At 37.2% G+C, this 24,658-nt stretch overlaps 1 protein-coding gene across 1 annotated transcript in view; it reads left to right on the top strand.

Moving 5' to 3' along the window:
• Positions 1 to 24,658, top strand: part of LOC144615214 (uncharacterized) — a 104,373-nt gene that overhangs the window by 77,415 nt on the left and 2,300 nt on the right. Inside the window, exons 2-7 of the mRNA XM_081794733.1 lie at positions 7,257 to 7,361; positions 11,918 to 12,022; positions 12,842 to 12,895; positions 14,010 to 14,114; positions 14,784 to 14,837; positions 15,742 to 15,846. Of these exons, the coding sequence (XP_081650859.1) occupies positions 7,257 to 7,361; positions 11,918 to 12,022; positions 12,842 to 12,895; positions 14,010 to 14,114; positions 14,784 to 14,837; positions 15,742 to 15,846 (528 nt within the window). The remainder of the gene's footprint in view (positions 1 to 7,256; positions 7,362 to 11,917; positions 12,023 to 12,841; positions 12,896 to 14,009; positions 14,115 to 14,783; positions 14,838 to 15,741; positions 15,847 to 24,658) is intronic.

The raw sequence follows: 24,658 nt of genomic DNA, 5'->3' as shown, positions 1-24,658 counted from the left end.
TTCACGTTGACTGCACCAATTTACACTTTCACTAGCAGTGCACGAGGCTTCCCTTTCCCCCACATCCTTACCAGTACTTTCTATCTCTTGTCTTTTTGATGATAGCCATTCTAACAGGTGTGGGGTGATACCTCATTGTGGTTTTGATTTACATTTCCCTGATGATTAGTGAGGATGAGCCACCTTTTAATGGACCTGTTGGCCATTTGAATATCTTCTTTGGAAAAATGTCTTCTCAGATATTTCACCCATTTTTAAATTGTGTTATTTGGTTTCTTTGTTATTGAGGTATATGAGTTCCTTATATAGTTTGGATATGAACCTCTTATAAGATATATGGTTTGTAAATATTTTCTTCCATTACATAGGCTGTCTTTTCATTTTGTTGATTCTTTTTTTATTATTATTATTCTCAAGTTAGTTAACATACAGTGTAGTCTTAGCTTCAAGAGTAGAACCCAGAGATTCATCTCTTACATATGACACCTAGTGCTCATCCTGAAAAGTGCCCTCCTCAGTGCCTGTCACCCATTTACCTCCCCTCCAAACCTCATCAACCTCAGTTTGTTCTCTGTATTTAAGGGTCTCTTATGGTTATTTTGCCATGCAGGGAAGCTTTTCAGTTTGATGTAGCCCTACTTATTTGTTTATTTTTTATGTTGTTGCTTGTGCTTTATAGGAGTCACATCCAAAAAATCATTCCCAAGAGCAACATCAAAGAGCTTTTTTCTCCGTTTCCCTTGGGAATTTTATGTATGATTTCAGGCCTTACATTTAATTCTTTAATTCATTTTGAGTTGATTTTTGTGAACAGTTTAAGACAGTGGTCTAATCTCACTCTTTGTCATATAAATATCCAATTTTCCTAACACCATTTAATGAAGACACTCTTTTCTCCATTGGGTATTCTAGGCTTGCTTGAATATTGTTGGCTTCTGTGTCAAATAGAAGTTGGCCATATATGTATGAGTTTGTATCTAAGCCCTTGATTCTCTTTCATTGGTCCAAGTGTGTGGTTTTATGCCAGTGCCATACTGTTTTGATTACTATAGCTTTATAATATGGTTTGAGGTAAAAAATTGTGATCCTCCAGCTTTACCCTTCTTTTGAGGATTGGTTTAGCTTTTGTGGTTCCAAATGAATTTTAGGATTATGTTTTATGTATGTGTAAAAAATGCCATTGGAATCTTAAGAATTACATTGAATCTATAGATGGCATTGCCTTAGTGTGGACATTTTAATGTTAATAATTCTTCTAATCTATGAACACAGGATATCTTTCTATTTGTGTCTCTTCCAAATTTACTCCTAAGTACTTTATAGTTTGTGATGCTGTTGTAAGTGAGATTATTTTCTTCATTTCTTTTTCTGATAATTCATTGTTAGTATATAGAAACACCATTGATTTTTGTATGTTGATTTTGTATCCTGCATCTTTACTGAATTCATTCATTAAATTTAACAAGTTGTTATTTTTTTTTTTTGGTTGAGTCTTTAGGATTTTCTATACTTAAAATAATGTCATCTGCAAATAGACACACTTTTACTTCTTTCTTTCTTTCTTTCTTTCTTTCTTTCTTTCTTTCTTTCTTTCTGATTCTGGTGACTTTTATTTCTTTTCTTGCCTAATTGTTCTAGCTAACACTTCTAGTACTATACTGAATAGGAGTGGTAAGAGTGAGCACTTGTCTTATTTCTGATTATAGAGGAAAAGCTTTCAACCTTTCACTGTTAGAGTATGATGTTAAGTATTGAGTATTGTCATACATGGCCTTTATTATGTTGAGATTCTTTCCTTCTATACCTAAATTAGTGACAGCTTTTATCACGAATGGATGTTGAATTTTGTCATATGCTTTTTCTGCATCAATTGAGATGATCATGTGATTTTTATCTTTCATTCTATTAATGCAGTATGTCACATTTATTGATTTGCACATGTTGAAATACCTTTGCATCCTAGGGATGAATCCCACTTAATCATGCTATATTATCCTTTTAATGTGCTATTGAATTTGTTTGCTAGAATTTTGTTGAGAATTTTTGCATTTATATTCGTCAGGGACATTGGCCTATAGTTTTAATTTTTTTGTAGTATCTTTGTCTGGCTTTGGTATCAGGGTAAATGCTACCTTGTAAATGAGTTTGGCAGTGTTCCCTTCTCTTAAATTTTCTGGGAAGAATTTGAGAAGGATTGGTATTAATTCTTCATTAAATGGTAAAAATTCAGCAATAAAACCATTTGTCCTGGACTTTTGGGGAAGAAGATTTTGATTATTGACTCAATATCCTTACTTGTTTTTGGTCTCTTCAGATTTTCTGTTTCTTCATGATTCAATCTCAGTAGGTTGTATGTTTCTGGGAATAATTTATCCATTTCTTCTAGGTTGTCAGTTTTGGGGTCTCTGCTCAGGCACCATTATAACCAGATCTGTAGGATGGACTATGCAACTTCCCAGGTGTTCTGGTTAGGCTTCTTGGTCAGATAAGGCTGGAAGCTATATTCATCCCTGGTCAGGGCTTTGAATTTCCTTCCCAGCCCAGTCTCTGTATCATAGGCTCCTTTGCTGATAAGGCTTATTGGCTGGGTACCTGAGTCAGGCAGGAGTATCCATCAATATCCCTGGCCAGATAGTGCCACTAGCTCAGTTCTGCAGAGAGGCAGAGCCAATGAGTGGGCTCTTCACTCAGGCACTGCTGTAAGAGGGGCTGTAGGGTAATCTACACAGTCTCTGGGATGCTCTCAATAGGTTTTCTGGTCAGGCAGGACAGAGGACTATCTATACTCAGCAATAGGCAGGAGCCATGAATTTGCTTCCTCATCTGGATGGGGTGATAGAAGAGGCTCCAAGGCCAGAAAGGCTTATTGGCTGGGGACCCAACTCAAGCAGAATGGTTCCCTGGCCAGAGGGACCACCATCTTGGCTCTGCAGATGGGCAAAACCACTGTGTCAGATATCTACTCAGGCACTGCTGCTAGGAGAAACAATCTGCCAAGATCCAAGTGCTGGTTAATGTTTCCCTTCTCCATCTCATTCTGATCTCAAATGGTTAAGACCCACGGATACCTCCCCCCCCAATACCTATGGGACAGGACCCAAGTGGGCCTTCCAGGAAGCAACCCCCAACTCTGGAGGAGCTGGATGTCTACCTTGGGCTCTCTTTTTCCCACCAGAGAAACCATAGCTCTGGGAAGCCCTCTCAGTGCAGCACTATACTAGCCTGGGAGAGGGGCAGTGCAGCCAGAGCATAGCTGATTGTCTTACCCTTCTAATGTGGTCCTTCTCAGTCTCTGTGGTTCAGGGAGATTCATCAGCCTCACAACCATATCCTGGGATTTTCACAATGGTGTCTTGTCTGTGGATACTTGCAAGATGGTCTTTTTGTGAGGGGGACTGAAGTCAGGAAAAACTTATGTCACCGTCTTGATGACATCACTCTCTATATATTTCAATATAAATGTAATTTTGTAATAATAAAATTAATTATAATTTAAAGTTAAAGAAAATTAAAATAAAATGCAAATTGGTCCATATCATTCCTGAACTTATAACCACTCAATGATTCTATATAACCTAGTAGATAAAGGCTAAGCTTCTTAAAATTACTTACAAATCCCTTAATAATCTGAGTCCAACCTACCTCTCTTGTATGAACTTTCCTTTCCCAAATCCATACTTTATTCTTCTGCAGTGCTGAACCGACTATAGTTCTCCATGCACTGCATATGTATATGTTGTATATGTTGTACCCAGGTGTGGTTTTACTTTATATTTCTCAGCCCCTCTTCCATGTAGAAGACTCTTTCTATGCATTCCCCTTTCCTTTAGTTAAAATCTGATATTTTAACTTGTCCAGGCACTACATACTCTATGATGTATACATTTAACAGTCTAGTTTGAATTAGTGGTTCCTATATGAGCTATGGCACTCATGGCTCACAGCAGTACCTGAAGTGCTACCAGAGAGCTGATAAATACCAATGATCCAGAAACACTGGAAAAATAGATCAGCTTAAATCCTTGAAATTCACAGATTTAATATAAGTATGTATAAAATTATGATATTAATGGAATTTATGTGGAATTTTCCATCAACATATATCCTTTGTATATGTTTTTTGGAGCTCATGACATTGATTACATGTCTCAATTGTCCCTTCTCTTCATAGCTAATGGAAAAGTTGATCTGAATAAAGTGATGGATGGCGTGAAAGCTGTCACAGGTGATTGAGAAGTTAATGTAAACATAGGATCCTAATTTTTACAGTACTGTTTTTCTTCATGCCTTAATTGCTAGGCTAATTCTATCATTTTTACCTCCTATTTGTTTAAGGTTTTCATAGCCAGTAGCCCAGAAATTGGAGAATTTTCTGATGTATTCTTCACGAATACGCTTCATTTTCCTTATTTTAAGACAGCCAAAACGTACAATAAAGGGTGAAATGAATCTTTGGAAAAGACCCTGGTAATTACTTAAAGGAGAGGTGATACATTCTTCATGTCAATAGAATTATGAAGATAAGCCATCTGCAGCTTGAAAATTGGCAAAAGAGATCTATAATACCCACTTTGTGTCATTGTCATTTTGAGTATGTTAGTCCAAGCCTCCCAAGAAGCAAAAGCCGGGGCAGGGTTAAACATGCCAGGACATTATTAGGGGAAATGCCTGCGTAAGAGAAAATAAGGAGGATGCCTGAAAGGCTGGGAGGCTGTCAGACTGCAGGGCAAATCTGGCACCAGGTGAAGGAAAGAGGAAGAAATGTTTGGGCGGAAGCATCCTAGATTGTCATGCAGTCTGAGGAGGGCCTGGCAAAAGTGCTTTCAAGAATCCTCTGGTTAGAATCACCATTCTGTATCTTCCAGGAACAGGGCTCCCCTAGTATCTTGGCTGCACTTGTGATTGGCCAGTGCCAATGATACATATGGCATTAGTGCAAAAAAACACAGGTTAATTTCAAAGCAGAAGGTGGGGCCCTTGGTTAATTATGTTCTCCATAGTTGGAACTCCTGTGGATACATTCTCATGACCGCCGTTGAGAGTGCCATCTCTCTCTCTCTTGTTTTTTTATTAAGTATAATTTATTGTCAAATTGGTTTCCATACAACACCCAGTGCTCATCCCAACAGGTGCCCTCCTTGATGCCCATCACCCACTTTCCCCTCTCCCCTACCCCCGATCACCCCTCAGTATTGTTCTCAGTATTTAAGAGTGAGAGTGCCATCTCTTATTAGCCTTTAGAAAGCTGGGGCACCTGGGTGGCTCAATCGGTTAAGCGTCTGACTTCAGCTCAGGTCACGATCTCATGGTCCGTGAGTTCGAGCCCTGCGTCGGGCTCTGGGCTGATGGCTCAGAGCCTGGAGCCTGCTTCTGATTCTGTGTCTCCCTCTCTCTCTGCCCCTCCCCCATTTATGCTCTGTCTCTCTCTGTCTCAAAAATAAATAAACTTATTTTAAAAAAAGGCAATTATGTTTCCATAAATGACATTATCTCCATGTATTTGGGCAGAGCTCAGTGATCATTACTTTCCCCAGCTCATAATCCTATTGTTTTAGCATCATAATTTAGTTTAATTATTTGCAATAATTTGATTGTACTTAAATTCCATGTATGTCATTGTTTTGATCTTTTTGTTAAGGAGAAAATGTTGATGTCAGTAGCGTTAAAGCTGTTCTGGGAAACATGGGGATCGAGCTCAAAGGTAAAGAATGCTTGGAGCTGGTGAAAACTCTTCCTTTTAAGGGTAAGCATTTTAAATATTGATGTATTCAAAGAGTGGTTTTTTTTAAGTTTATTTATTCATATTGAGAAGGTGAGAGCATGTGTGAGTTGGGGAGGAGCAGAGAGAGAGGGAGAGCGAGAGAATCCCAAGCAGGCTCCGCACTGTCAGCACGGAGCTGGACTCGGAGCTTGATCTCACAACCCGTGAGATATGACCTGAGCCAAAACCAAGAGTTGGATGCTTAATTAACTGCGCCACCCAGCTGTCCCCAAAAAGAAGTTTTAGATTTCTGCGTCTGCGAGAAGCTCTAAAATTACCTCCATTTCCTAAGTTCTAGGATATAGAAAATCCATTTCAAAAAAAAAAAAAAATGTTTTTTTAGAAAGTCCACTTATACCTGAAATGAATCCCTAGGTGGTTTTACTTTTAGATTAGGAAGCAGCATTTCCATTATGATGAGTCTTTTTATCAATAGGGAAAAACAAAAAAGGAAAAAACAAAGGTTAAACTGGGATTTGTGAAAGAAGAAAGGATTAATAATTGGAAGTGAATAAAGGCAGGATTGGGAAGAAGAACAGAGGTGTGCATGATGTGCTAAATTTCACCCAATTTTCTCTCAAATTTTATTAAAATAAGAGAAAACTCTCGAAAAGTCATTTTTCCTAATTTCTCTGTGATTTTCCACATTTCTCTGTGACTTAAATTCTGCCTTTTCTTACAGATGATGACAAGATCTTTCAAAACAGGTTGCTAGAAGTTGTGATGTCTCTAAAAGGTACGTGAGCGGCATAATGAGAGTGTAGACCAATATGGGATCCTTGCTTTTATACTGTTTCCAAGGTATTAGTGGTTGCTGCTATACTGATCGTATATACTGATTGCAAATTTATGCTCCCACTGAAGATCAAGCTTCACGGTAGCTGCTGATCTTTTACTTTATATCTAGGAAGAAAGCCTTCTACTTTCTCAAGATTCTTCCAAACTTTTCAAGAGAAAAAATACCAGATTTCAAGTTTGCATAGCAAAATGTGACAGACAAGAATTAGTACTGATTCAGGGAATTTAATCAGCTGCAGATAAATACTAAACTGGGAATTCAGTCATCAAAACCTATTGTTTAGAAGTAAAAAATGTTTGCCTCCAGAACTAGAATTCACTTAGCATTTATTCAATGATATTTAAAACTTTGTATTTTGTAGTCTGATCCCCAAGACAAATCTCACGAGAAGTGACCTTCGTTCTAATGTCATAGTTGACTTTCTCTATAGGCATAATAAGGTCCTTAGTCTCTTGTTCTAAAATTGCTGTGGTTTTTTTTTCTCCACATTTTAGAACAAGGATTATTAACCTTACTACTAAGGGGGGTCTGTGAATAGGCTTTAGAGAATATATGCCCCCCCCTGAAATGATATGTAATCTTTGTGAACACTAGCATATAGCTCATGAAATTCACAACAGGGCATGTGTCTCTAAAAGGTTTATGAACCTCTTTTTTGAAGTTACATAATTTTCTTCATGGACTCTCTTTCCTTAGATGGGAAAGTCAATGTCAACAACTTGAACGCAATACTGGATAATATGGGAATCAAGCTCTCAGATAAGGAACTTGAGGCTCTGACTCAAAATCTCCCTGGTGATGGTGAGCAAGTTTCCAGATACCATAGTTCCATGTTGGGAGAGCTTGGACAATAAAGGTTGAGGGGAAAGGGCCCTTAGGAATGGTAATCTACACTGATAGTAAGAAGCTATAAATATGGGCAAAGCATGTAAAGAGCATATAAGCAGCCAGCTACCAAGTCACCGTGAAAACATTGCCCTTTGTATGAATGTCTTTTATGTTCTTTACCCATATTATGGTCACTAGAAGACAGTCTTCCACATTTTAAAAAGAAAAATGCAGGCCACTTAGATGACAGTACTTCTGAATTTCTTCCCATTACTAATGCATATAGCTTTGAAATAGTATAGAACTATAAGTAAAATTAATATTTTTGAAATGGCATGTTGTTATGTTTAGGCTTTTCTTTCTAGTATTAATGAAGCCAATGAAAACTGAATAAATTAATAGCCTAGAAAGATATTCTTCAGTAAATAGTTCTTAAGTAAGCATATATAAAGTACTTAAGATAATGCCTGGCACATAGTAAGTTAGGATTTATTATATTTACTCCGACATTGTCTTTCACAATATTTCATGAGTCTTTTATATCTCATTATGACTTTAATTTTCTTCTACAGTTGATAGGAGGACTTCTCCTAAAACACCGATGAAGGAACTGCAAACTTTTACAGGTAAATGAGAAGTTGATGTAAATCTAGGGTTTCAGTCCTTTATAATAGTTTTTTTCAGTGGTATTTCTGGTATCTTATAAATTCTGATGTTTTATTTTTAAATATATGAATCATGGATTGACATTAGGAAAGTTTCTACACTAGGATACAAGACTATATGTCAATTTTAAATCCTAAGTTTTCTGTTACTTGTGCAAGTAATATGCTTCGGGTCACAAATGTTTAAATGAAAAATATCTAGAAATGTATAGAAAATGGCATGGTGAAGCTTAGAAATGATCAAGATAATGTATTCCTGATATCATCAATAATTCTTACCAAAGCAAATGTTTTTGAAGAATAATTTATATAAGAATCTGCGTTATCTTAATTCACTCATCAGATTTTATTCTGAAAGTTGTTTTTTTCCAGCTTTAGGAAAAATGGTCTTCAATTTATAATAAATGTGGTATTTTATTACCATAAGATACCATAAGATACGCTCATAAAGATATGCTTTATTACCATAAGATATGCTCAAGGGTTCTGCAATTGAGAATATCTTCGCCTAACACCTCATCTTGAAATTAGGATATCATTAAACTTCATAGTACATATTTTACAACTTGATATAATACCAGAGTTCCGAAAGCTTATATGTCTATTGTTCCCTCTCTTAAAAGATGAGAAGGTTGATTCTAATAACCTGAAAATTTTCCTGGGAAGCCTGGGGATTGAGCTCACAGATCAGGAAAAAGAGAAGCTACTGAAAACACTGCCAATTGATGGTGAGATTGATAGAGGTGTCATGGAGGTCTTTTGTTGGTCTTTAGGTCTGTGCAAATATTTTCAACTTTGTTTCTATTTATTTTTCCCCAAAAGTATAAAAGAAAAAATATTAAATTGAGTTATAAGTATATAGCAACCTGTCACTGTCGCTTAGAATTTATATTGGAAGTTAAATAACCCTTTAGACAAGAGTTGACATTAACAGATAAACATATTGTTACCTATCAAGCTACTAATTTGTTCATATCATGAGAAGAGAAAAAAAAAGAAAGATTGGAGATCCATGAAAAAAAAATAAAGATGGGAAGCAGAAATTTAAAAGCAAAGGGAAGCTATACTCATGTTTGAGCAAGGAGACTTCCTCAGGTACTGGAATAAAGAGGTTTGTCACAAGGAGAGAGGTTTCTGTTTCCAACCTTCATTATATTAGATGAAATAAACTAAAAATTAGAGACAACTCTTCTTAAAATGTTATTTTTGAAATTGTTTATTTAAATTATTATTTATTTCACACCATTTTTGCGATTTCATGTTAATTTCCCCATTGCATGAATTATGGCTTTTCTTACAGCTGCTGGAAAGGTATATCACAACAGGTTGCTAAAGGGTGTGAAATCTCTCAATGGTGAGTAAGACCTAATTAAAAGTCATACTGTCTGACATTCCCCAACTTGACAATTTTATTCCAATTATGAATCCTGGCTCCTCACTTTGGTATCATTCCTTATTTATGATTCTTGCAGTCTACCCACATTTTAACTGATAACAGCGTATATTTTATCTTGTAGGAAGTTCCATATGGAACTTGCATTTTTTTTCAACTCTGTACACCCCTTCTCTATGCACGAAAAAATCACTTCACCTTAAACAAACAAACATAATAAATAAATAAATAGAAAGTTGATATGCATGCAGAATTTTGGCATAATACACTTTTTTTTCATGTTCCTACCTTCTATCTTTCCTAAGGGGGAAAGGTTCATGTAAATAACCTGGACAACACCCTTAAAAAATTGGGACTTGAGCTCACGGAAGAGGAACTTGCAAAGCTGTCAAAAAATCTACAAGTTGATGGTGAACACTACAGATGACCTCAGGCCGTTTTTTAATTTTTCCTTTATATCTGATATGTTTGAAAATAGATTTAATTGACAGATACATGTTAGAAAGCTTGGAGGAGAGCCCAATTTTATTTTTTTTACTGAAGTCTTTAATTTTAATTCCAATATAGTTAACATAGAAAATTATATTATTTCAGGTATATAATATATTAACAATTCTATATATATGTGATAAGTATACTCTTTAGTCCCCATCACCTGTTTCACCCATTCCCGCACCCACCTCCCCTCTGGTAACTACCAGTTTGTTCTCTATAGTTAAGAGTCTACTTCTTGGTTTGTCTCTCTCTTCTTTTTTTTTTCTTTGTTTACTCATTTTGTTTCTTAAATTTCACATATGAGTGAAATCATATAGTATTTGTCTTTAACATTTCTCTTAGCATTATACTCTTTAGCTCCATCCATGTTGTTGCAAATGGCAAGATTCCATTCTTTTTTAAGGCTGAATAATACTCCATCATACACACACACACACACACACACACACACACACACACACACACACATGTTCTACGTCTTTATCCATTCATCTATTGATGGACACTTGGAGGAGAGCCCAATTTTAAAGTCAGAATAAATCTTGGATCTTCATTACAATTAACCTAAAACAGCATCACCTCTCCGTAAATATACCAAAAACTGCAGAGGGTGCTGTCAGGACTCTAATAGTCTAAACAATAAGAAAGCAAAATAATAGGGATCTGAAAATCTATTTATAGAGAAGTCAACAAGCCATTCTTCTATCTATCCTCCTGTCTAATGAAATCTTCATTCGAAAACGTGTTCAAAGATTTTTATCATAGTGCATGAGACCTTCAAGCTCCATCTGCCTGTGTGGACATATCTTCTCTCATTTTTCTACTGTTCCAGCCATGTTGAGCTGCTTGTAGTTTTACCCACATAGCATGATGTCCCTGGACATTTTTCTCAACTTCTCCTCCATGTGAAGGCTCTTCCATCCTTCCATATTTCGTATCAACTGCTCTGATACATTAATGTAGTTCACACACATCTCCTGCAGGAAGCAATCTTAGAACATACCAAGCTGGATTAGTGGTCCCTTCCTCAGCTGTTTGTGGGTACATGAAGTAAAGTTACCAGAATACCTGGCCAACTCCAATAGTATCTTCAGCTATGGCTTATAATGGCATCCAAAATACTAGGAAGAGCACACTTTTCCTGACCCAGTTTCTAGTATACAAGAGACCTTTGTATTGATGGAGATCATCTTAACTCCCTGAGATCCAGGCATTTTCTAAATGGTCTCAGGTAAAATGAAGATGTAAGGAATTTTTAATGGAATTGTTTCCTTAAAATATATGTCTTAAATTTGTCTTCTGGGCTTCTGACATTATTTTCATTGTGCCTTTTCTTGTAGCTAATGGAATGGTTGGTCTGAAAGAGGTGATGGATGGAGTAAAAGCTACTACAGGTAAGAGAGAAATTATGAATCTAAAACATTTAGTATTTATAATAATTACATTTCATCATTATTCCTCAATTGCCATATTAGTTATGGCATTTATTTCTTGGTTCATTAAATTACTAGCAACTCATTTGTTTTCTGGTATATTTTTTATTTGTATATTTTGTTCTTCTCTTTTTTAGAATGGCCAAACTCTGTACTAGTGAAATAATATATGAAGTAAAATTTTGATAAAGACTACAGATAACTGACAAAAAATGAGACTAACAGATCTTACCTTATTTTATACATTTATTTGAATAAGTAATTTATAATATTCCAATTGAATAGCAGATACATAATGTAAATCTCACAGGGTTCAGAGTTGCCTTGCCATTGTCATTGTGACTGTGACTTCTTTTATTAGCACTTAGAGATCAAATTCTTTTTCTGTGAAAGTCATCGTCAGTATATTTGGAGAGGTCTCATTGGCCTATGCTCTTTATTCTGTACCGATTCAATCTATATAGCCATAGATTAATTTTCCCTGTTTGGAGTCATTAGATGATCCTTTAAATTCGTATATGTAATGATGTCTATTTTTTTAAGGAGGGGAGGTTGATGTCAAAGATGTGAAAGCTATTCTGAAAAACATGGGAATAGAGTTCACAGATAAGGAACGTTTGAAGCTGCTGAAAAATCTGCCTTTCAATGGTAGGCATTTATATACTGATGTGACCTTAAAGTGTTCTTTGAAGCTTTTAAAGATTTTTTAATTTAAATTCCAGTTAGTTAACATACAGTGTAATACTAGTTTCAGGTGTACAATTTGGTGATTCAACACATCCACACATCACCCTGTGCTCATCTCAAGTGCCCTCCTTCATCCCCATCACCCGTGTCACCCTTCCCTCACCATCTTCCCCTCTGGTGACCATCAGTTTGTTCCCTATAGTTAGGAGTCTGTTTCTTGGTTTGCCTTTCTTTTTTACCCCGTGTTTGTTTTGTCCCCTCTTAAGCTTTTTTTTTTTTTTTTTTAGAAACTCAAACTATCCCCATTTGCTAAGATGCAACAGTAAATAAACAAGCAAATGCCAAACAAAATAATTTAAATGTTCACTTATTGTAGAGGGAAATTTCCATCTATGCAGTTTAACTCTCTGTTTTGGAATAATCATCCCCATGATGCTGACTCATGCCATCAAGGGGACTACATTTCTGAGGCTACCCTTACCTTTTTAGATACCTATAGGCAGTTGTGGGAAGCAACCAAGGGAAAGAAGTGGTGTTAGACCGGAAGGGGATAAAAGGTCAGAGGTGATATTTTCCAAAAAAGCTGTGCATGTTATAGAGTGCCTTGTATGCTAAATTTTAGATAGACTTACCATATTATAAACTTTCCCTAATTTTCTCTCAAACTTTATTTTAATGAGGGAAGTTTCTAGGGCAAATCATGAAAATCTCAGTTTTACTAGAGTTTTAGTGAATAGCCACATCATTTCTCTATGACCTTAATTGTGTTCTTTTTTATAGATGATAACAAGGTCTTTAAAAACAGGTTGCTAGATGGTGTGAAGTCCCTTAAAGGTGAGTGAGAAACATAATAAGAATACAAATGAATATGAGATCTTCATTTTATACTGTTTCCAAGATATGAATTTGAATGCTGCCATCTGTCATATGTACTGATTGCAAATGTATGCTTTTTTGGACCTCAATCTTTACTTTAGCAGTTGAATCTGATGTTCTATCTTGGAAGTAAAGCACCACACTTTCTTGTCATATTCGAAATTTTCAGGAAGAGAAATATCAAATTTCATGTTTACATGGGAAAAAATATAAATGATTAGCAGTGATTCAGAGAACTTAATAAATAGAAAAAACTAAATTGGAAGTTCATTCATCAAAAGTCAACCTACTATTGTTTAGAACTACATAATGTTTGCCTCCAGTACCAGAATTCCCTAAGCATTCATTGAACATCATTTTTTTCAACCAGATTTTTTTTAATTCATTAAGAAAATTGAGGCTGGCAAGAGTGATAGCCCTCAGCTTTACATCTTCAATCCCTCCCTATTCAGGTATCTTTAAGCACACCCATGTTAGTATAAAGGATGAGTGAGAAGTCCCTCTTCCTCCTCAAAGCTTACCAGGATGCCCTTGACTCCACTGTCTCCCATATCTTTTAAGACCTTGCCCCACTGGCCATTTTCAACCTCTTCAGCCCATTTACATGTTCAACATACACCATCCTATAAAATAAGCAAACTAGAACTCTCCACACCCCTTTTTGGCCACAACTCAATCTCTTTCTTCCCTTTTTCATCCATTTCTTGAGAGACTTTTCTGTACTCTGAGCCCATATTTCTGTACCTAATTCTCAAACTAATTTCAGTATTAAATGCCATTTAAAACCTTGTGTTTCTGTAGGCTGGTCCCCAAGACAAGTCTCAAGGGAAGTAGCCATAGTTCTAAATTTGTAATTGACTGCTTAAAATATTTTGTCTCTGTGCTAAAATTGTTGAACATTAATTTATTTTTTTCACTTTAGAGCAAACATTTTCTGTTTGGTCCGAAGCAAATTTTGTGAATAATGATCTACTGCTTAAGAAATTCACAATGGGATATGTGTATCAAAAAAGTGTAAGAACTTCTCTTTTGAAGTCATTTAATATTCTTTATGGACTGTCACTTTTCTTAGGTGGGAAGGTCAATATGAACAACCTGGGCACTGTTCTGAACAACCTGGGGATAAAGCTTGCAGATACGGAACTTAAAGATCTGGCTGAAAACATGCATGTTGGTGGTAAGCATATTATCATATATACTAGTTAACCCTAGAGAGAGGTTAATTACAAGAAACTTGGGTGGGGGGGGGGAATGCCCTTTTTCATAGGGAAAAGGGAAGGCCCAAGAGCAGTGTGAGACACCATATCAATGACTAAAACACAGAGAATGTCATTTGAGGTTATGAGTATCCAGTTAACAAAGTCAAAATTAAACCAGTTTTTTATATGTGTGATATGTATGACTTTTATGTTCTCTGTAAGTATCATGTTTAGTAGTTGAGTCTTTCCAGTTTTGAATACAAGAATGCAGATTCTTTAGACACATTCACTTCTAAGTAACTTCCCCTTACTAACACAAATAAATTTGAGATATTATAGGCCAAACCGCACCATTGCGATAGCGTGGTTTTCATGTTTAGAATTTTCTTGTTATTCATGCTTGTCTTAGAATAAAAGTTGAGTAGAATAATAATCTAAAAAGTGTGTTCAAAAATATTTGTTTAAATAAATATTAGCAATTATGATGGGGCCTGACACATAGTTAAGTGCAACTGTTATAGTTCTTCCCATGTTTTCCCACAAACTTTTGTATTATATCTAGAATGTAATATTTGAAGTCTATATAATATATGAGATCCATAATATATGGGATCTATAATATACTGCGATTTTATCTTCTCTTATAGTTGATGAGAAAATTCCTCTAGAAACACTGATGGAAAACATCACAGATTTTACAGGTGACTGAAAAGTTACTATAAAATTAGGATTCCAATTATCTACATTAAATTTTGGTTTTTGCTAATATTTCCTGGTACTTCATCACTGACTTGTAAATTCTGGCATTTCTCTATATTTATTAATGAAATATTTGCTTCTAGTGTTACATGTATTGATATAAAATTATCTGATTTTGCAATGAAATTACCATACTATTTCTTGCTTTCAAATTCTACAATCTCTGTTGTTTATGCCAATAATGTAATTCACTTCGCCAGTGTTTAATAACCACAGTATAGAATGGCACAGCAAATTAGAGAGTGAAGCCTAAAATTGATGGAAGTAATGAATTTATTGTATTTATCATATAATTCTTATTTTTTAAATTAAAATACTTTTTCAAAGAAAAATTCATATAAGCATCTATTTTTTTAATTAATAGATCAAATTTCAATCTGAAAGTAGTCTGTCCTGATTTTAGAAGACTCTCTTGTTCACATTAAGAAAATAAATTTGACCTATCATCTACATTGATTCTGTAGTTGAAAATGTTTGTTTGTTTTTATTACTGTAGTTTTCAGTCTGAAAACAAGGAGATGGTATTAATTATCCTAAAATAACTTTTTTCATTAGAAATAATTACTATTATCTGGAGGCGCCTGGGTGGCTCAGTCGGTTAATCGTCCGACTTCAGCTCAGGTCATGATCTCGCAGCTTGTGAGTTCAAGCCCCGCATCAGGCTCTGTGCTGACAGCTCAGGGCCTGGAGCCTGCTTCAGATTCTGTGTCTCCCTCTCTCTCTGCCCCTTGCCCACTTGCTCTCTCTCTCAAAAATAAGTGATAAAACATTTAAAAACTTTAAAAAAAAAGAAATGATTACCGCTATCTGAAATGAAGATGTATACCAAATTTCTTATTTTCAAAGGTGAGAAGATTGAATCTAGTGAGCTAAAAAATGTTCTGGGAAATCTCGGAATTGAGCTCACAGATAAGGAACTAGAGAAGCTGCTGAAAATCCTGCCAATTGATGGTGAGTCATACAAGTGTCTGTGGGAGCTTCCAGGGAAATTAGATTTTTACAGATCTGCATGAAAAGTTTCACTTCTTCTCAAACATGATGGAACATTTTTAAAAAACTAAAATGTAAGCTACATCTAAAAACAGTAAGTGTCGTTTAGAGTTTATTTTAGAAGCCAAGCAACTCCTCAGATGTAAGTTGCCATCAGAGCCAACAAATGTCTACTGTCACCCTTCGGGGCTTATACCATAAGAAGGAAAAAGAGAGGGATAAGCGGGCAATGGAAGAAATTAAAAATAAAAGAATTAAAAAGAAAGGAAAGAGATATTTGTACAGTACAGTAGGCCCACTCAAGGGGACCAGCTTATCATATTGAAAAAGCCTTCTCTTCCTTAATTTCACTGTTCTATAAAGATGAAAATTTTAGGTGAAACATTTTTTAAAAAATTTTTAATGTTTATTTTTTTTTGAGAGACACAGAGTGATAGAGCACGAGCAGGGGAGGGGCAGAGAGAGAGAGGGAGACACAGAATCCGAAGCAGGCTCCAGACTCTGAGTTGTCAGCACAGAGCCTGACGCGAGGCTCAAACTCACAAACTGCGAGATCACGACCTGAGCCGAAGTCAGACGCTTAGCCACCTGAGTCATCCAGGCACCCCATAAGTGAAATATTTATAATGGTACTACTGAGTTATCATCCACATATTGTACAAGTAACCCAATATAGCATACAATTAAGTGAATTCTGATGTATTCACCACATTCATCACAACAATCAATTTTAGAACATTTTTATTATCCCAGAAAGATATTCCATACCTATTAACAGTCACCTCCCAATTTCTCCATCTCCCTCAGCCCTGGGCAACCACTAATCTATTTTCTGTCTCCATCAGTTTCCCTATTCTGGATATTCCACATAAATAGAATCATATAATATGTGGTCCGTAGTGACTAGTTTCACTTAACATAATGTTTTCCAGGTTTATCTCTGTCCTGTTATGTATTAATACAGTTGATGCTTGAACAACACAGGGGTAAAGAGCGCTGACTCCCTGTGCAGTCAAAAATCTGTGTATAACTTTTGACTCTCCAAAAACTTAACTGCTAATTGCTTTCTGATGACCAGAAGCCTAACTGATAACATAAAGTCAATTAACATACATTTTGTTGTTATATGTATTATATACCCTATTCTTACAATAGGTAAGCCAGAGAAAATAAAATGCTAATAAGAAAATCATAAGGTGGGGCACCTGGGTGGCTCAGTCAGTTAAGCGTCTGACTTGAGCTCAGGTCATGATCTCATGGTTTGTGGGCTCGAGCCCTGCATCAGGATCTGTGCTGACAGCTCTCTCTCAAAACTAAATCAACATTAAAAAAATAATTTAAGAAAATCCTAAGGAAGAGGAAATACATTTACAGTGCTATACTATAAAAAAAAAACCACGTATAAATGGACCTGCACAGTTCAAACCTCTGTTTTTCTAAAGTCAACTGTACTTTGTTTCTTTTCACTGCTGAAAAATAGGCTATTCTATGGATATAACACATTTTATTTATCCATTCATCGGTTGATACGCATTTGGATTGTTTCCACATTTTAGCTATTATGAATAATTCTCCTATGAACGTTCATGTACAAGTTTTTACATGGGTATATATTTTCATTTGTCTTGGGTATATACCTAAGAGAGAAATTGTTGGGTCATATGGTAATTCTGTGTTTCACCTTTTGAGGAAGTGCAGGCTGTTTTCCAAAGAGGCTGCATTACTTTCCATTTCCACCAGCGGTGCATCAGAGTCCCAGTTCCTCCACATCCTGGTCAACACTTGTTACTTCTGTCCTTTGATAATATCTTAGTGGGTATGAGGTGGTATCTTATCTGGTTTCGACTTGCATTACCCTGATTGCTAATGATGTTAAGCATCTTTTCATGTGAATATTGGCTAAACGTATACCTCCTTTGGAGAAAAATCCACTCATAACCCTCATCCGTTTTTAAATTTGGTTATCTTCTTATTATTGAATCGTAGAAGTTCTTTATACATTCTAGATACAAGTCCCTTATATTTTCTAGATATAAGTTCCTTATCAGATACATGATTGCAAAAGTTTTCTCCTGTCCTGTGAATTATCTTTTTACTTTCTTGACAGTGTTCCTTGATGCACAAAAGATTTTTAACTTTGATGATGTCCAGGGTATAACTTTTTCTTTTGTTGCTTGTGTTTGGGTGTCATATATTAAAAAAATGTCTAATCTAAGGTTAAGAAAATTTACAGTTATGTTTTCTTTCAACATTTTTATAGTTTTAACACTTATAATTAGGTCTTTGATCCATTTTGAGTTACTTTTTGTATAAAATGTGAGATAGGGATCCAAAAGAATATTCTCTTTGCATGTGACTGTCCAGTTGTCCCAGCACCATTTATTAAAAACACTGTTCTTTCTTCATTGAATGTGCAAGTACCTTTGTCAAAAATCAGCTGACCAAACATTGGAAGGTTTATTTCTGGATTGTAAATTCTATTCCATTAATCTATATATCTAGTTTTATGCCAGTACCTCACTGTCTTGATTACTGTCACTTTGTAGTTTAAACTGAAAAGTGTGAGTCCCCTACTTCTTTTTCCTTTTTAAGATTATTTTTGCTTTTTGGAGCCTGAGCTTTACCATATGAATATTAGGACCAGCTCATCAGTTTCTGCAAACAAACCAGCTGGAATTTTTTATAAGAATGTATTGACTCCATGGATCAGTTTAGGGAATATTGTCACATTCACAGTATTAAGTCTTCCAATCCATAAACATAGGATGTCTTTTCATTTATTTAGGTCTTATTTAATTTCTTTCTATAATGGTTTATAGTCTCCAGAGTATAAGTTTTGTACTTCTTTTGTTAAAATTATTCTTTTTTTTTTTTTTTACATAGTTCTTTTTTTTTTTATTTTTTTTTTTATTTTTTTTATTTTTTAATATATGAAATTTACTGTCAAATTGGTTTCCATACAACACCCAGTGCTCATCCCAAAAGGTGCCCTCCTCAATACCCATCACCCACCCTGCCCTCCCTCCCACCCCCCATCAACCCTCAGTTTGTTCTCAGTTTTTAACAGTCTCTTATGCTTTGGCTCTCTCCCACTCTAACCTCTTTTTTTTTTTTTTTTTTTTTTTTTTTTTTTTTTCTTCCCCTCCCCCGTGGGTTTCTGTGATGTTTCTCAGGATCCACATAAGAGTGAAACCATATGGTATCTGTCTTTCTCTGTATGGCTTATTTCACTTAGCATCACACTCTCCAGTTCCATCCATGTTGCTACAAAAGGCCATATTTCATTTTTTCTCATTGCCACGTAGTATTCCATTGTGTATATAAACCACAATTTCTTTCTCCATTCATCAGTTGATGGACATTTAGGCTCTTTCCATAATTTGGCTATTGTTGAGAGTGCCGCTATAAACATTGGGGTACAAGTGCCCCTATGCATCAGTACTCCTGTATCCCTTGGATAAATGCCTAGCAGTGCTATTGCTGGGTCATAGGGTAGGTCTATTTTTAATTTTCTGAGGAACCTCCACACTGCTTTCCAGAGCGGCTGCACCAATTTGCATTCCCACCAACAGTGCAAGAGGGTTCCTGTTTCTCCACATCCTCTCCAGCATCTATAGTCTCCTGATTTCTTCATTTTGGCCACTCTGACTGGCGTGAGGTGGTATCTGAGTGTGGTTTTGATTTGTATTTCCCTGATAAGGAGCGACGTTGAACATCTTTTCATGTGCCTGTTGGCCATCCGGATGTCTTCTTTAGAGAAGTGTCTATTCATGTTTTCTGCCCATTTCTTCACTGGGTTATTTGTTTTTCGGGTGTGGAGTTTGATGAGCTCTTTATAGATTTTGGATACTAGCCCTTTGTCCGATGTGTCATTTGCAAATATCTTTTCCCATTCCGTTGGTTGCCTTTTAGTTTTGTTGGTTGTTTCCTTTGCTGTGCAGAAGCTTTTTATCTTCATAAGGTCCCAGTAATTCACTTTTGCTTTTAATTCCCTTGCCTTTGGGGATGTGCCGAGTAAGAGATTGCTACGGCTGAGGTCAGAGAGGTCTTTTCCTGCTTTCTCCTCTAAGGTTTTGATGGTTTCCTGTCTCACATTCAGGTCCTTTATCCATTTTGAGTTTATTTTTGTGAATGGTGTGAGAAAGTGGTCTAGTTTCAACCTTCTGCATGTTGCTGTTCAGTTCTCCCAGCACCATTTGTTAAAGAGACTGTCTTTTTTCCATTGGATGTTCTTTCCTGCTTTGTCAAAGATCAGTTGGCCATACGTTTGTGGGTCTAGTTCTGGGGTTTCTATTCTATTCCATTGGTCTATGTGTCTGTTTTTATGCCAATACCATGCTGTCTTGATGATTACAGCTTTGTAGTAGAGGCTAAAGTCTGGGATTGTGATGCCTCCTGCTTTGGTCTTCTTCTTCAAAATTACTTTGGCTATTCGGGGCCTTTTGTGGTTCCATATGAATTTTAGGATTGCTTGTTCTAGTTTCGAGAAGAATGCTGGTGCAATTTTGATTGGGATTGCATTGAATGTGTAGATAGCTTTGGGTAGTATTGACATTTTGACAATATTTATTCTTCCAATCCATGAGCAGGGAATGTCTTTCCATTTCTTTATATCTTCTTCAATTACCTGCATAAGCTTTCTATAGTTTTCAGCATACAGATCTTTTACATCTTTGGTTAGATTTATTCCTAGGTATTTTATGCTTCTTGGTGCAATTGTGAATGGGATCAGTTTCTTCATTTGTCTTTCTGTTGCTTCATTGTTAGTGTATAAGAATGCAACTGATTTCTGCACATTGATTTTGTATCCTGCAACTTTGCTGAATTCATGTATCAGTTCTAGCAGACTTTTGGTGGAGTCTATCGGATTTTCCATGTATAATATCATGTCATCTGCAAAAAGCGAAAGCTTGACTTCATCTTTGCCAATTTTGATGCCTTTGATTTCCTTTTGTTGTCTGATTGCTGATGCTAGAACTTCCAGCACTATGTTAAACAACAGCGGTGACAGTGGGCATCCCTGTCGTGTTCCTGATCTCAGGGAAAAAGCTCTCAGTTTTTCCCCGTTGAGGATGATGTTAGCTGTGGGCTTTTCATAAATGGCCTTTATGATCTTTAAGTATGTTCCTTCTATCCCGACTTTCTCAAGGGTTTTTATTAAGAAAGGGTGCTGGATTTTGTCAAAGGCCTTTTCTGCATCGATTGACAGGATCATATGGTTCTTCTCTTTTTTTTTGTTAATGTGATGTATCATGTTGATCGATTTGCGAATGTTGAACCAGCCCTGCATCCCAGGAATGAATCCCACTTGATCATGGTGAATAATTCTTTTTATATGCTGTTGAGTTCGATTTGCTAGTATCTTATTAAGAATTTTTGCATCCATATTCATCAGGGATATTGGCCTGTAGTTCTCTTTTTTTACTGGGTCTCTGTCTGGTTTAGGAATCAAAGTAATACTGGCTTCATAGAATGAGTCTGGAAGTTTTCCTTCCCTTTCTATTTCTTGGAATAGCTTGAGAAGGATAGGTATTATCTCTGCTTTAAATGTCTGGTAGAACTCCCCTGGGAAGCCGTCTGGTCCTGGACTCTTATTTGTTGGGAGATTTTTGATAACCGATTCGATTTCTTCGCTGGTTATGGGTCTGTTCAAGCTTTCTATTTCCTCCTGATTGAGTTTTGGAAGAGTGTGGGTGTTTAGGAATTTGTCCATTTCTTCCAGGTTGTCCAATTTGCTGGCATATAATTTTTCATAGTATTCCCTGATAATTGTTTGTATCTCTGAGGGATTGGTTGTAATCATTCCATTTTCATTCATGATTTTATCTATTTGGGTCATCTCCCTTTTCTTTTTGAGAAGCCTGGCTAGAGGTTTGTCAATTTTGTTTATTTTTTCAAAAAACCAACTCTTGGTTTCGTTGATCTGCTCTACAGTTTTTTTAGATTCCATATTGTTTATTTCTGCTCTGATCTTTATGATTTCTCTTCTTCTGCTGGGTTTAGGCTGCCTTTGCTGTTCTGCTTCTATTTCCTTTAGGTGTGCTGTTAGATTTTGTATTTGGGATTTTTCTTGTTTCTTGAGATAGGCCTGGATTGCAATGTATTTTCCTCTCAGGACTGCCTTCGCTGCGTCCCAAAGCGTTTGGATTGTTGTATTTTCATTTTCGTTTGTTTCCATATATTTTTTAATTTCTTCTCTAATTGCCTGGTTGACTCACTCATTTGTTAGTAGGGTGTTCTTTAACCTCCATGCTTTTGGAGGTTTTCCAGACTTTTTCCTGTGGCTGATTTCAAGCTTCATAGCATTGTGGTCTGAAAGTATGCATGGTATAATTTCAATTCTTGTAAACTTATGAAGGGCTGTTTTGTGACCCAGTATATGATCTATCTTGGAGAATGTTCCATGTGCACTCGAGAAGAAAGTATATTCTGTTGCTTTGGGATGCAGAGTTCTAAATAGATCTGTCAAGTCCATCGGATCCAATGTATCATTCAGGGCCCTTGTTTCTTTATTGACTGTGTGTCTAGATGATCTATCCATTTCTGTAAGTGGGGTGTTAAAGTCCCCTGCAATGACCACATTCTTATCAATAAGGTTGCTTATGTTTATGAGTAATTGTTTTATATATCTGGGGGCTCCGCTATTTGGCGCATAGACATTTATAATTGTTAGCTCTTCCTGATGGATAGACCCTGTGATTATTATATAATGCCCTTCTTCATCTCTTGTTACAGCCTTTAATTTAAAGTCTAGTTTGTCTGATATAAGTATGGCTACTCCAGCTTTCTTTTGGCTTCCAGGAGCATGATAAATAGTTCTCCATCCCCTCACTCTCAATCTAAAGGTGTCCTCAGATCTAAAATGAGTCTCTTGTAGACAGCAAATAGATGGGTCTTGCTTTTTTATCCATTCTGATACCCTATGTCTTTTAGTTGGCGCATTTAATCCATTTACATTCAGTGTTATTATAGAAAGATATGGGTTTAGAGTCATTGTGATGTCTGTATGTTTTATGCTTGTAGTGATGTCTCTGGTACTTTGTCTCACAGGATCCCCCTTAGGATCTCTTGTAGGGCTGGTTTCGTGGTGACAAATTCCTTCAGTTTTTGTTTGTTTGGGAAGACCTTTATCTCTCCTTCTATTCTAAATGACAGACTTGCTGGATAAAGGATTCTCGGCTACATATTTTTTCTGTTTAGCACACTGTAGATATCGTGCCAAGCCTTTCTGGCCTGCCAAGTTTCAAAGGAGAGATCAGTCACGAGTCTTATAGGTCTCCCTTTATATGTGAGGGCACGTTTATCCCTTGCTGCTTTCAGAATTTTCTCTTTATCCTTGTATTTTGCCAGTTTCACTATGATATGTCGTGCAGAAGATCGATTCAAGTTACGTCTGAAGGGAGTTCTCTGTGCCTCTTGGATTTCAATGCCTTTTTCCTTCCCCAGTTCAGGGAAGTTCTCAGCTATAATTTGTTCAAGTACCCCTTCAGCACCTTTCCCTCTCTCTTCCTCCTCTGGGATACCAATTATGCGTATATTATTTTTTTTTAGTGTATCACTTAGTTCTCTAATTTTCCCCTCATACTCCTGGATTTTTTTATCTCTCTTTCTTTCAGCTTCCTCTTTTTCCATAACTTTATCTTCTAGTTCACCTATTCTCTCCTCTGCCTCTTCAAGCCGAGCCATTGTGGTTTCCATTTTGTTTTGCAGTTCGTTTAAAGCGTTTTTCAACTCCTCGTGACTGTTCCTTAGTCCCTCGATCTTTATGGCAAGAGATTCTCTGCTGTCCTGTATACTGTTTTCAAGCCCAGCGATTAATTTTATGACTATTATTCTAAATTCACTTTCTGTTATATTATTTAAATCCTTTTTGATCAGTTCATTAGCTGTTGTTATTTCCTGGAGATTCTTCTGAGGGGAATTCTTCCGTTTGGTCATTTTGGAGAGTCCCTGGCGTGGTGAGGACCTGCAGTGCACTTCCCCTGTGCTGTGGTGTATAACTGGAGTTGGTGGGCGGGGCCGCCGTCCGACCCGATGTCTGCCCCCAGCCCACCGCTGGGGCCACAGTCAGACTGGTGTGTGCCTTCTCTTCCCCTCTCCTAGGGGCGGGATTCACTGTGGGGTGGCGTGTCCCGTCTGGGCTACTTGCACACTGCCAGGCTTGTGTTGCTGGGGATCTGGCGTATTAGCTGGGGTGGGTAGGCAAGGTGCACGGGGGCTGGAGGGGCAGGCTTAGCTCGCTTCTCCTTAGGTGATCCACTTCAGGAGGAGCCCTGTGGCAGCGGGAGGGAGTCAGATCCGCTGCCGGAGGTTTGGCTCCGCAGAAGCACAGAGTTGGGTGTTTGCGCGGAGCGAGCAAGTTCCCTGGCAGGAACTGGTTCCCTTTGGGATTTTGGCTGGGGGATGGGCGGGGGAGATGGCGCTGGCGAGCGCCTTTGTTCCCCGCCAAGCTGAGCTCTGCCGTCCGGGGGCTCAGCAGCTCTCCCTCCCTTTGTCCTCCAGCCTTCCCGCTTTCCGAGCAGAGCTGTTAACTTCTGACCTCCCAGACGCTAAGTCGCGCTTGCTGTCGGAACACAGTCTGTCCGGCCCCTCCGCTTTTGCCAGCCAGACTCGGGGGCTCCGCTTGGCCGGCGAGCCGCCCCTCCGCCCCGGCTCCCTCCCGCCAGTCCGTGGAGCGCGCACCGCCTCGCCGCCCTTCCTACCCTCTTCCGTGGGCCTCTAGTCTGCGCTTGACTCCGGAGACTCCCTTCTGCTAATCCTCTGGCGGTTTTCT

The sequence above is a fragment of the Panthera onca genome (assembly GCF_046562875.1).
Source record: "Panthera onca isolate mPanOnc1 chromosome E1 unlocalized genomic scaffold, mPanOnc1 haplotype 2 h2.Chr16_ul_11, whole genome shotgun sequence".
NCBI classification, from domain to species: domain Eukaryota; kingdom Metazoa; phylum Chordata; class Mammalia; order Carnivora; family Felidae; genus Panthera; species Panthera onca.
This window is presented reverse-complemented; position numbering and strand designations above follow the sequence as displayed.